At 48.8% G+C, this 13,110-nt stretch overlaps 1 protein-coding gene across 3 annotated transcripts; it reads right to left on the reverse strand.

The window, feature by feature from the left end:
• Positions 1-1,652: 1,652 nt before the first annotated feature.
• On the reverse strand, positions 1,653-12,446 carry EEF1D (eukaryotic translation elongation factor 1 delta). Of its 3 annotated transcripts, XM_058026086.1 has the most exons (9): positions 11,305-12,446; positions 9,522-9,645; positions 7,757-7,828; positions 4,475-4,543; positions 3,269-3,365; positions 3,080-3,183; positions 2,636-2,872; positions 1,867-2,061; positions 1,653-1,755 (listed from the first exon to the last, which is right to left on the reverse strand). In XM_058026086.1, exons 1-9 carry the CDS (start codon positions 12,444-12,446, stop codon positions 1,717-1,719), a joined length of 2,079 nt encoding a protein of 692 aa, XP_057882069.1. In that variant the 3' UTR covers positions 1,653-1,716. The 3 variants fall into 3 exon arrangements, with proteins under 3 accessions (XP_057882069.1, XP_057882078.1, XP_057882086.1); XM_058026095.1 differs by lacking the exon at positions 4,475-4,543; XM_058026103.1 differs by lacking the exons at positions 4,475-4,543; positions 7,757-7,828.
• Positions 12,447-13,110: the final 664 nt, after the last annotated feature.

Genomic DNA, 13,110 nt, shown 5'->3' on the forward strand with positions numbered 1-13,110 from the left:
GCAGCAGGGATGGCAGCACAAGGGGGACGCGGGGATGGCAGGGTTGGTGACACAGCTGGACACGTGGCATGGCGCAGGGATGGCAGCACAAGGGGGACATGGGGCAGTTTTGGCGACACAGCTGGACACGCCGGGTGGCAGCGCACAGTGGACATGAGGCGCAGGGATGGCACAAAGGGGACATGGGGATGGAGCAGAGGGAAGATACACGGAGAGGGACATGGGGGACAACGGGGACAGGGCAGCAGGGATGGCAGGGTTGGTGACACAGCTGGACACGTGGCGTGGCGCAGGGATGGCAGCACAATGGGGACACCGGGATGGCAGCAGAGGGATGATACAGGGACAGAGGGACACGGGAGACAACGGGGACAGGGCAGCAGGGATGGCAGCACACGGGGGACACGGGACAGGAATGGCAACACGGGTGACATTGGGATGGTGACAGATGCAGGACAACTGGGCACAGGGGATGGCAGCACAAGGGGGGGCACACGGGGATGGCAGTTCAAAGGGGGACACCGAGATAGCACCAGAGGGAAGATTGAGGGACATGGGGGACAACGGGGACAGGGCAGCAGGGATGGCAATACACGGGTGACACTGGGATGGTGACAGATGCAGGACACTGGGCACAGGGGATTGGCAGCACAAGGGGAACACGGGGATGGCAGCAGAGGGAAGACTGAGGGACATGGGGGAAAACGGGGACAGGGCAGCAGGGATGGCAGCACACGGGTGACACTGGGAGGGTGACAGATGCAGGACACCGAGCACAGGGGATGTCCACACACGGCACAGGGATGGTGGCCCATGGGGGACGCAAGGTGGTGACATGACAGAAACGGGACACAGAAGGCACACGTGGCACCAGCAGGGACTCAGGATGGCAGCACAGGGGACAAGGGGCACTCCTGGCAGTGCCCTGGGGGTGGCAGGACCCTGCGAGGGCCACGTGTCACGTATCTGGCCCCAGCAGGACAAGGGACAGGCTTGCAGCACAATCCCAGGGAGCTTCCCGTGTCCCCTGGTGGCCCTTGGACTCTGGCACTGGGACAGACCTCGTGTTCCCTAAGTCAGGAATGTCACCTGTCCCCTCACAGCACCGTCCCATGGAAATTCCCCTGTCCCTTGGTGGCCCCAGACCTTGGACCCTGGCACTGGAACAGACCTCGTGTTCCCAAAGTCAGGAATGTCACCTGTGCCCTCAGCAGGCCATGCTCAGGAATGTCACCTGTCCCCTTGCCAGGCCACACTCAGCTCAAGTGACCTGGGCAGGGAGTCAGTGTGAAAAGAGGGATGGAATCCATCCCAAACCAGCAATTCCTGGATGCTTCCTGGTTATTCATCCTGTTTTTTTTTTGTAGGGAGTGACTCGGGTCTCTAAACCTTGGGAAAGGTGGCTGGAAACACCCCGAGACCTTCATTCCAGCCCCAAAATTCAGGTCCATGTCTTGAGTTCTTTCCTTCCATGAAGGATGGGGGAATCGTGGAATTGTTTAGGTTGGAAGAGATCTTAAATCTCTCTCATTCCAATTCCCTGCAATGGGCAGGGACACTTTCCACTTGGCCAAGCTGCTCCAATATCCCAAAATCTCCCATCAAATCCCCCTGGAGAAGCTGCACCCGAGGGAAAAACCCATGACCCAACGTGCACTCCCAATGTTCATCTTTATTAATTCCAGCTTCGGATGAGGGGGGATACAGTTTTCCCTTCTAAATCTTGTTAAAAGCAGCAATATCCACGCTCTGCACCTGGAAGGGGACAAAAGCTGGAGTCATCCAGGTGTTCCCAGGAAAACACACCTGAGTTCACCCCCCTCCCACGGCTTCCAGGCCCTTCCCACATCCCACTCCAAGACTTACGTAGTCCTCAAACTTGGTGATCTCCTCCTCCAGGATGTCTGTCCCGACCTTCTCGTCCTCCACCACGCACTGGATTTGGAGTTTCTTGATGCCGTATCCCACTGGCACCAGTTTGGAGGCTCCCCACACCAGCCCGTCCATGTGGATGGAGCGGACGCACTCCTCCATCTTGGCCATGTCGGTCTCGTCGTCCCACTGGAAAAGTGGGAATGGGGAGGTTTTAGGGTTCTCCTGGAGAGCGTCCGCAGCTCCAAGGGGTATCCGGGTGACATCTCTGGGAATGTCACAACTGATCCAAAGTGCCCTTTCCTGGCTGGAGAAGGCTCCAAAAGACCTCAGAGCCCCTTCCAGTGCCTCCAGGAGATCCAAGAAAGCTGGAGAGGGACTTTGGACAAGGATGGAGTGTGACAGGAGAAGCGGGAATGGTTTTAAACTGGAATAGGGCAAGATTAGATGGGATATTGGAAAGAAATTCCTCCTCGGGAGGGTGGTGAGGCCCTGGAATGGAATTCCCATAGAAGCTTTGGCTGCCCCATCCCTGGAAGTGTCTAAGGCAACCTGGAATAGTGGAAAGTATCCCTGCCTATGGAATGAGATGGGATTTAAGATCCCATCCATCCAAACCCATCCCAGCCTTCCACTGCAAGAAAATCCCACCTCGCTCCAAGCCCTTGTTTGGAATTCCACAAGTGCCACCACCATCCTCTCTTGGACGAGAGAGGATTCCCAGCCCCACTCCCAGAGCTCCCAAATTCCCAAATCCACTCACCGGCTTCACATCCAGCAGGATGGAAGACTTGGCGATGAGTCCCGGCTTCTTGGCCTTCTTCTCCGCGTACTGCCGGAGCCGCTCCTCCCGCACCTTGGCGGCTTCCTGGTCTTCCTCCTCATCGTCGCTCCCAAAAAGGTCAATGTCATCATCCTCATCCTCCTCGGCAGCAGCTGGCTCCGATTTCTTGGCCGGGAGCTCCACTTTTTTGGAGGGAACGCTGAACGGTTCCACTTTCTTCACCGGATCCGAGGGGTTTTTTAAAGGGGGAAAAAGAGGGAAAAGATTAACGTGGAGTTGCCAAAAAAACTCAGGAATGGGAATCTCCACTGCTCAGGACAGGCTTGTGGGATTTATATGGGTTTATCAAAACAGGATGTTTATCCACATGGATCTTTGGTTATAATCCCTAGGGAAGAATCCCAGCGTTTTTCCAAGGCTCACCTGGGTTGGAGGAACAGACGAGGGCTGGTGGGAAGTCGAGGATTTCTCCAGAGCGTTCAGGCGGCTTTCCAGCTTGAAAATGGCCATCTGGAGGTCTGCAACAACTGGGGGAAAAAAAAGAGGGAAAATTAGGAAAAATGACCTCAAATTCCCAGGTCTCCAGCCAGGAGAAGGAATTCTCCCACTCACCACTGCGGAGGTTCTGGTTTTCCACTTCCAGGTGGGAAATTCGGGACAGGAGCTCATTTTGGTCACCAGCAGCTCCAGGGGAGGTTGTGCTTGCACTCTGCAATGAGGAAAACCAGGATGAAATGGAGTTGTTTCCCCTCCTCCCGAAAAATCCATGCAGCAAAGCAGGGTTGTGTCTTCAGGGAGAGAGGAAGTTCAGGAGCTGAACTAAAACCAAGGATATTTTCTCTAAATTGGGATAGAAACTAATGGAGCAGCTCTATAAAATGAAGCATGGACTAAATCCTGAGGAATTTCAGCTGGCACCAAGGAGCAAAGGATAAAATCACTCTTCCCACTCTCAGATCCCAAAATGCCACTAAAACCATATGAAATTTATATAAAATTTCACACCAAGCCCCTTAAAAATCTTGGTCTGCTCTCCCAACCCACTGAGGGACAGGAATGACCTGCCTAAGGTAACACTGGGAAAGCTGGAAAGATCCCAGGAATTCTACACTCCCACCTTCCCCAGCCCAGCCTTTAATTCCTGACAATTTCAATCTGCTTTAACACATCCCTGAGGGAATAATTACTCCAACTCTGGTTTCAATGGATTTTTTGACAGCAAAAAAAAAAAAAAAAAAAAGAAAAAAAAAGCTTTTTTTCTTTTTTTTTTAATGCTAAGGAGGTTCCTCATCCATCAGTTTCAGGCAACAAAGGGAAAGAAAATAACAGGATTTGCCCTTGAATTGTCATTTCTAAGTGAAGAGAGAATAATTTATTCTCTTTTATTCCAGTGTGGAATCTCAGCAGTCACATAAATGGAAAGAGGCAAAAGCAGGGATAAGATGAAGAATACAAGGCATGAGGAGGAAAGGTCTGAATCATGGAATGGTTTAGGTTGGGATTTTAAGGATCATCCAGACAATGTTCCTCTATCCCAAGATGTTCCAATCCCTGTCCAATTTTGCCTGGGATACTTCCAGGGATGAGGCTGAGGAATATCAAAGGAAAAAATTCCATCTCTGACGCCTCAGCTGTGGATTCAGGCTCAGGAAAGCGAGTGCAGATCCCAGGACACCGAGCTGGGATCAGATCCCATTATCCAGGTTCAGCCCAGTGCCACAGGACACACCCTGAGGAAGGAGAACCTGCTCCATCTCCTCGTCCCACCAGATCCTCTCCCGTTTTTCCACAGGCTCCATCCGTGCGCGGCTCACTTACAGAGGAGCGTCCCGACTGTTTCTTGGGACGGGCACAAGGAGCCTCCTTGCTCCGAGCAGGGGTCTTCTGCTGCAGGGCGGGAAAAAGTTCGGCAAGATGGGAGAAGGTTTCGCAATTCCAGAGGGAACTCAAGAGCGGGGAAGAGCCGCATGCAAGGGGGAGTTAGGGAGCGGTGGGAAACAGCCTCGCACACAAACATTCCCCCAGGAATTCTGGGATCTTCTCCACGAACGTCCCGGTGTGTGCAGGGAGCTCGTGCAGCGCTGTGGGCTCACCACACCATGCCAGCCCTGGTGCTCCAAGGATGGAAATCATGGAATTACAGAGGTGGGAAAATCCCTCTGAGCCCATCGAGTCCAGCAGTTCCCCCAAGGCCACCACTGAGCGCATTCCCAAGTGCCACATCCACAGGGATGTCAAATCCCTCCAGGAATGGGGACTCCACCTCTGTGCCAGGGCTGGACAGCCCTTTCCATCAGGAATTTTCCTGATATTCCAGCTAAATTTTCCCTCTGGTGGTTTCCTTTCATCCTGTCATTCCCTGGGAGTAGATCCCGATTCCCACTTGGGAATGCTGTCAGGGATTTGTGGAAGTCAAAAGGTCCCCCCTGAACTTCATGTTTTTTCCAGGCTGAGCTCTCCCAGCTCCCACAGCTGCTCCTGATGCTCCAGACCCTTCCCAATCCATTCCCTTCCCTGGGAACTCCAGCCCCTCAATGTCCTTCTTGTCATGAGGACTCAAAACTGATCCCAGATTTGGAAGTGTCCCAGCAGTGCCAGCATGGGGGAGAGGAAATTTCTCTTTCCTATCAGTAATAAATCCTCAAAAAAAAAAAAAAAAAGAAAAAGAAAGAAAAAAAGACAAAAATCCTAGGAATTTTGCTCTTCCCACTTTTCTCACAGTGAGAAATTTGGGGGTCGGGAATACAAGGAAGAAGTTTAGGAATGCCCTAAAGTCCAGCCTGGTTATCCAACATTAATGATGATCCTTGAGGGAAAAGCATGGGAAGAGCAAGGGATACCTGTCCCAAGCTGAAGCAACCACGAGATCTTAATTGGAACACATAAGGCAATGCGAGAGGCACAATCATGTCCCAAATCCTCAAAAATTATGGAAAATTTGCCTTTGTGAGACATTCCCTGAGGAGAGGATGCTCCAAGCTTTGGGAATGTGGACACCATACCTCTGCTATGAAACCCATTCCCTCTTCCAACTTCCAGCTCCACACAAGCATCCATGAATTTTATCAGGGATAAGAATTCAGAATTCCCAAGGTGGAGAGTTCCACAGCATCACTTTTCTCCCTTCCTCTGCAATCCTGCACAAAGTCCTCAAATCCTTTATTTTTAAGCCATAATTTTTGTGCTGAACCCACCTTAAAGCTGCAGCCAATCTCAAATATTCTGGACACAGAAATGCTTGGGAAAGTTGGAATTGTGCATAAACCTAATTATCCAAACAAATAGAATCCCCAGGAATTATGAAGGGCACAAAAGAGGACTCTGGTCTAACAACCTGGGATACAAACATCTGTTATTCCCTGAAGTTTGAATCCCTAAAGCAAGCTTTAAATATCAAAAACAATAAAATTTTTTCTCACGTTCAGGTGGAATTTCCTGTTCTACTTCCTGCTTTTCCTCATAATCAAGGAACTCCAGACTCCCATCATATTCCAAGTGCTCATTCCTATGTTTTATGACACAATCTCAGCCTGAAATTCCCAGCAAAAAGGCACAAAACTCCCATTTTCCCAGTTTTTCACAGCCAGTTCTTCCCTTGCCACATCCTAAAACCCCTGACAATAATCATGAAGGAAGGAAATACAAAAATCCTGGGATTTTTGCTCTTCCCACTTTTCTCACAGTGTAAATTTGGGGGCTGGGAATGCAAGGAAGAAGTTTAGGAATGCCCTAAAGTCCATCCTGGTTACCCAACACTAAAGATGATCCTTGAGGGATATTCCAAATATTTTTCAGCCACGTGGAAGATCCAACCCCTTTCCCTGGAACAAAAAATACCCAGCAATTTTTGACATCTTACTCTAGTCCCCAAAAACATCTCCAAACAATTTATATCCCAAAATTCCTATCCTGGCTTTGGGCTGTTGCTTTACCAATCCCCTGTTACAGCACCTGGATGATCCAAACTTCTGGGATTCCCTCCCAAAAAAGCTCTTTAACAGGAGTCAGGAAAGAAATTCCTTATTTTTGGTAAAACACTCTGGAAGGTGAAGATGAGCAGCACTTCCAGGTGATTTGGGTTTGGATTCCCTGCCCCTTGCCCAATTCCAGAAGTTTCTCCCAAAGGAACTTTTGACCCTGTTTGGGATGGGGGCCTCCTTTAGCCATATATTTTTTTTTTTTAAATAAAATGAGCCAGTTCAGGAAAAATTTTCATTAAGCTGTTGACTGAAATAGTGATTCCTTATATTCATCCCAAATATCTGGCTCCTTTCTGCTGGTGTAAGGAGGAATATGGAATATTCCCTTTGGGAAAGGGGAATTCCTCGTTATTCCCTGATATTGATCAAAGATAGAAACTGAGGGTGCTTGGGAATTATGAGGCCAAATAATGGATGGATTACTTTGGGAGTCCCAATACAGAGGCAGGAAATCAAGACACCTGGGCTGTATTCCATGGATTTTCCTTTCCCATAAAACCACTTGTTAGTATTTTAACTTTCTTTTACAAAAATGAAGATTTTTTTTTTTAACGGTCTTGTCTGCACTCAGCACAAAAACACCTCCACAAAGTGCATTCCTGAGCTCCTCCAGGATGCTCCAGCCTTGGAGCTTGTAGCCAAGCTGAATTCCCTGGATGCAGCAGATGGAAAACACAACTTTTTTGGTTTTTTTTTTTTTTTTTTTGCACATCCCCTAAACTGGAAGCAAAACAGGGAAGAGAAGGTGGCAGCCCAGTGTATCCCAAAAAAGAGCCACGCGCTCAGCGAGTTGGAACCTGTTAGTTAAGACCCATGGGAACATCCCACCAGGAAAAAAAACCCCAAAAAAAAATTTTAAAAAGGGAAGGAAAAGCCCAATTCAGGGAATTCTGTTAACCCAAATCCAGTTTTGGCAGCGCTGCAGGCGAGCAGCGCGTGGGGACGGGGCAGAGCTGGTGGCACACGGCGCTGCACACCTTGGTCTTCTCCTCCAGCTTCCAAACCAAGAAGCCAAATGATCTATGGGATTAGAATTCTATAAAAAGAAGAAAAAAAAAAAAAAAAAACCCACAAAAAAATGGGATGCAGGCAGCCAGCTGGTGAGAGCTTGGGTACTCACTCCGGCCAGCGATTTCTGGATATTCTCCCTGGCTCTGGCAATGTCGCGGAGGATCGTGCTGGCTCCGTTCTCCTGCAAACAGCGCAGAAAGAACCAAGAGTTTCTTTTTTAAAAAAAAATATTATTAAAACATAGGGGAAAAAAAAAAATTCATCAGGGAAGTTAAAAAAAAAAAAAAAAACAACAATGAAAGGAAGGAGGAGCGAGGGAATTGGGAAAATCGGGAATTGCGCTTTCCGTGATTCAGTGATTTTTGCCGTAAGGATTGGGGCTAAATCGGGCAATCCCTGGTCACGTGTTCAGAAGGATCATCCAGTCAAAGAGCTTTTAAATTCCCTATAATTACCCTGAAAAGTTTGGGATGCTGCCAGAAGGCTGGAGTGACTCCAGAACTCCTTAAAAACCCAGCCTCTGGCAGGATTTTTCCATGTTATTACCTGAGTTCAGGAAGTGACAACCCTGACTCTGCTCTGTCCAGAGGGGTGGGACACAGAACACCTGGAATTTTTTCCCTGTGCTCCTGCTGCCATGCCTTAGCCTGGATTTCAAGATTCCCTCCCTGGAAATTCCATCATCCATTCACTCCTTGCCTTTCCCAGACTGCAACCCCACCACCAGCAAGACCAGAGATGTGAAATTTCCACAAACCCCCAAATCCTGAGTTAAACAGAAAATAAAGGAGAAACAGCCTGGACACATCCAGGTGGGCTCCACTTCCTGCTACTTCCAAGGAGGTTTTAAAAATATTTTCCATGGGGGAAATGGCTGATAAATTCCTCCAAACATCCTTCAAACCACCTCTCCCAGGCCAACCTCCTTCCCTAGAAACTCCTGATGTGCCTTGAAACAGTTTAACTGTTCCAAGAGGTTTTCACTCCAAAACCCACTTCCAGCACTCATCCAGAGCTCCCAAATTTTTTCATTCCCAGTCTCCCAGGTGCTGTGCCAGCACCTAAGCCAGGAAGCACAGCAGGAATAGCTGGAATGTGCCTAAAAGTTAAAATTTCAAGCAAAAAGCCTCCCTGTGAACACTTGGAAAGAGGCACTGAACACTCAGCATTCCAAAGGCACAGGCACAGTTAGGAGCAGGAAGAGGTTAGGAAAGCTCTGAACCTTGGAACAGGAATAATTTTGGGATGATATTGAAGCTGGAAATATTGCAGCTCAGCAGGATCATGCTTCCCCCCCTCCACCATCCCCTCCCCAACTCACCGGTACCACGAACAGAATCCTCCACTGGAACACCTGGAATATTTCCAGGAACACAAAGACAAGGATAAAAAAATCCCCACCCCCCAAAAAAAAAAAATCTTTGCAGATGTGGTGCCTCTGTTCAAACCTTAGGTTTGTATTCCCTTGGAATATCCCAAAGGACTGCTCCAAAATGGAAGCAAAGCAGCATTTTCCCTGGATGGAGAGGGGCACGGATGCTCTTTGCCAGTAAAATTGGGGATTTGGGGATTTCCAGCTCAAATTGTGCCCCCACAGTTCCCCGCAGCCTGGAAAAATTTAGGATAACTGCTGGAAGCTGGGACTGGTTCACCTCTAGAAGGGCACCTGATCTCCCTTGGGATCAAATCCTTCAAATTCCACAGAAAACAGTGGGAAGAAAAAAAACAAACCCAAATGGGTCTTAAACAGCTCGGAGAGCTACAGGAAGAAAAAAAGGGGAAAAAGAGAAAAAAAAAAAGAATGGAAATCCCACAAAAATCCAGGTGGATCACGTCCTTTGACTTACTCTGGAATTCCTGGGGCTGGGAATTACCTGCTGGCGGGAGGAGCCACCCACGGGGCCGTTCATCTGCTCGTAGAACCTGCGCTCGGCGTCGTCGTACTTGAACTTCTCGAACCAGATCTTGTCGTGCAGGAAGTAATCCACAGCCATTTTCCTGGGAAAATACCCACAGAAAGTGAATTCCTGCCGGGATTGGAGGTCAACAGCTCGTCAGGAGCGGGTTCTGTGCCTGCAGCTCGGCTTGGCTGCGGATTTAAGTACCCGGGATCCTCTTAAAAGAGCAGGACAGATTAATCGCCCACCTGCCTGACCTGGTGTGGAGCGGGGATGGGATGAATCAGCTGATCCTGACTTTATTCCACAAAAAAAAACTCCAAAAAGCCAGGATTTTCTAGTTTGTGCTAAGGAAAATGTCTTGGGTAGGAGAACAGAAATGGAATTAAAATAATGGAATGGTTTGGGTTGGAAAAGACCATAAAGATCATTTAGTTCCACCTCCCTGCCATGGGACACCTTCCAGCATCCCAGGTTGTTCCAAGTCTCATCCAACTTTTCCCTGGATATTTCAAGGGGTGGGGAATCCACAAGTTCACTGGGAAATTTTTATTAAAAATCAGCAACACTTGGAGGGGACAGATCTGGCACTACACGGGAAAATAGCAAAAACCTCCAAATCCTGCTGGGAAACAGGGAATTTTTATGGAGCAAAGGTGGGTTCAATTCTTAATTTGCAGGGAAACGGAGCCCTCAAAAAAGAGGAAAAGAGGAAGTGCCCTGAATTCCAGCAAGGGACAGGGAAAGAGCCAGCAGGAGTTTGAGAAGGTGGAGAGCAGCACAAGAAAACCACAGCACAAGAAAATTCTCCTTATCATCCTAAATCCCATAGTTTTCCATAAAACACTTCCAGGGAAGCCAGAGATGATTTTTCCAAAATCAAATCCCTCCTTATCTCATCTATGCACTTGCAAGAGACCAGAGGCCACCACACACAGGAGCTGCAGCAAAACCACTCTCCACACCCAAATCTCCAGGATCTGCTGGAATTCCAGCCAGGATCATTCACAGAAAATCCCGAATACAGACAAATTTCTCCCACTTTTTTACAGAGACACGTGGATTTACCCAAATATCCAGTTATGACCAACTAAAGAGGAAATGATCCCAAACAGGACCAGGTGAAAGGTATTTGACCCCTAAATCCCTTGACACAAAGATCCTAAAGGCTTCCCAACAAATCCCAACACAATTCATGGATCAGAAGTGTCAGAAATAAGGACGGATGCTCCAAGAGTCTTTTTTTTCCAGGAATATCCACCTCTACCTTAGCTCTGCCTTTGGAGAAGATCCAAGGGCATTCCAAAAATTCCAAATATAAATTCCCTTAAAAAACCAAACTACAGCACACGCTCCAGACTGATTCCCTAGATTGTATTCCGGTCACTTCCAAACCTTCTTCAAGCTGGGTGCTGGTTATGATGTTGATTTTCACATGGAATGAGAGGATGGAAAGGAGGATGGCGCTGAATCCATGCAAAAAGGGGGATAATGAGCTCACTCCCCAGCCCTGCCTTTCAGCATCTAGCTCCACACAAACACAGCCTTCATCCACCAGAATTCCTCAGGAGAAGGGGAATTCCTTGAAGGATTTTCCCCCCTGCTCCCTGCCCACCAGGATCCTCTCCAAGTCCACCCAGTCTTTTCCACATGCAAATTCCTTCTGGCTCAATCCCGACCCGGCTGATTTTTGGGTTTGGTTTTTTTTTTTTTTTTTTTTTTTTTCCATGGGTGTTACCCCCAAAAAAACTTCTCCTACTTCGTTTCCACAGCGGGAATGCTCGGAGCAGCTGGATGGGAGGGATTTCCTGCAGCAGATTCCTGGATCCCTGTTTTCTCTGCTGCTCTGGCCGCTTCCAGGGCAAAATATCTGGATTCAGCCCTGTCGTAGGTCACCTTATTCAGCCACACGGATTCGCTGTCCTTGTGCAGGAAAAAGCAGGTGGGATTTTCCTTGGGAATATCAGGGAGCTCAGGGTTGCTGGAGGCGATTCCCATTTGTTTCCCAGGGTTGTGATTCTTGGATGCTTCCGGGCAGCCACGTTGCTGCTGTTGGGTTTTATCCAAGGGATGCCCGTCCAACATCTTCTCATAAAAATTCTTCTCAGCATCATCGTACAGAGGCTTCTCCAGCCACACCTCGGACGCCAGAACTTCCCAGTTGGAAATCTGCGGCTTCCCGTTGACCGTCTGCTGGTCGGAGCCGGGCAAACTGGGAACGGAGGCCGCGGGAGAGTTGGGAATGCCGGGAGCCAATCCTGGAGTGGCAGGGGTGGGCAAGGCCGTGCCGTAGCCCTCGTCCGGCGTTCCCAGCCTGGAATTCGCCCACACGGACGGGATGGCCAGGGCGTTGGGAGGAAGGAAAAACCGGGATTTCTCCATGAACGCCCTCTCGGCCTTATCGAAGTCAAGCTTGTTGATCCAAACCCCTTGGACAACGTGGTGGCAGGCAGCCAGGTTTCCGTGGGAGCACGCCGGGAGCATCCTCACCTTGGGAATATCCTGGCTGGATTTCGACCTGGTTACAGCAGGAGATTCCTGAGCGGCTTTCCCAGTCTCAGGCGATTCCCAGCTCTGGGAACCCGCCAGCTTTATCCTGTACGCGTTCTCAGCGCGGTCGTACAAGGGCTTGTCAAACCACACGTGCTCCGCCGACATTCCCGCCAGGATCGCCTCCAGCCTGGAATCCTGCGCCCTGGGCTTCGGCGAGCGCTTCCGCTTCCGCTGCTTTTTGCCATTCCTGGGCTTTTTCAGGTCCCCCTTGAGCTCGCCCTCGATGGAATCCTCGTGGCAGATCCCGTTGACGGCCTCGGGCTCCGGCGCTTCCCGCTCGGCTCCGTCGCTCCGCTGCTTTTCCAGCCAAACCTTGTCGGCGGAGCAGGGATTTTTCCGCGTCCTCATCTTCCCGAAAAATCAACGGGGCAGGCATGGAGAGATAAGCACAACAAATGTAGTGGCAGCACAGCAAAGCAAGGGCATGCAGGAGATGTTTTTTTATCCATTAATATTCCCGGGAAAAAAAAAAAAAATTGCAAATATTCCATTTATTTCTCCCCTTTGGGATAAGTTTGAATTCCGAGGAATTCAATGCGGCCAAAACCACCTTCCTCCTAAAATATTCCTGCCAAGAATTCCCCTCATTGTTTGAACTTTAAGGCAGGAAAAAAACCCACAGGATTTTGTTCAAATCCTTGGGAATTACAAGATATTATTCCAAGTTAGTGGATTAGTCATTAATTATTTGTTATTTATTCCCAATTAGGCAGAATTTTGGGAAAACTGGCTCCAATTTTGGAGTTTTTGGAGGTGGTTGTTCACTCCTGATTGGGTTTTCATGCTAAAAGGCAGCTGCTGAAAAGTGGGGATTGAATTTTGGGATATAATCCAAGCTACTGGCAAATTAAACTTGTCCAGGAGCTGGGAATCTTGTGATTAATTCAATAATTAATTAATAAAAATTGACCTGTGGCAGATTGCCAAATAAAATTCCCAGACAGATGAAATATCCTCAAAAGTTTGTAATTCCAATAATTCCAGGAAGATTTTGGAAGCCTCAAGTCCAAGG

Source organism: Melospiza georgiana, chromosome 1, assembly GCF_028018845.1.
Source record: "Melospiza georgiana isolate bMelGeo1 chromosome 1, bMelGeo1.pri, whole genome shotgun sequence".
Taxonomy (NCBI): Eukaryota; Metazoa; Chordata; class Aves; order Passeriformes; family Passerellidae; genus Melospiza; species Melospiza georgiana.

Excerpts from the sequence above, each read along its gene's own strand:
- EEF1D (XM_058026086.1), bottom strand. The coding sequence starts at position 12,446 with ATGAGGACGCGGAAAAATCCCTGCTCCGCCGACAAGGTTTGGCTGGAA. Across the intron at positions 4,544-7,756 it reads TCCAGAAATCGCTGGCCGGA|CAGAAGACCCCTGCTCGGAG; the intron begins GTGAGTACCCAA and ends CCCGCCCTGCAG. Across the intron at positions 3,366-4,474 it reads AACAGTCGGGACGCTCCTCT|AGTGCAAGCACAACCTCCCC; the intron begins GTAAGTGAGCCG and ends TCCTCATTGCAG.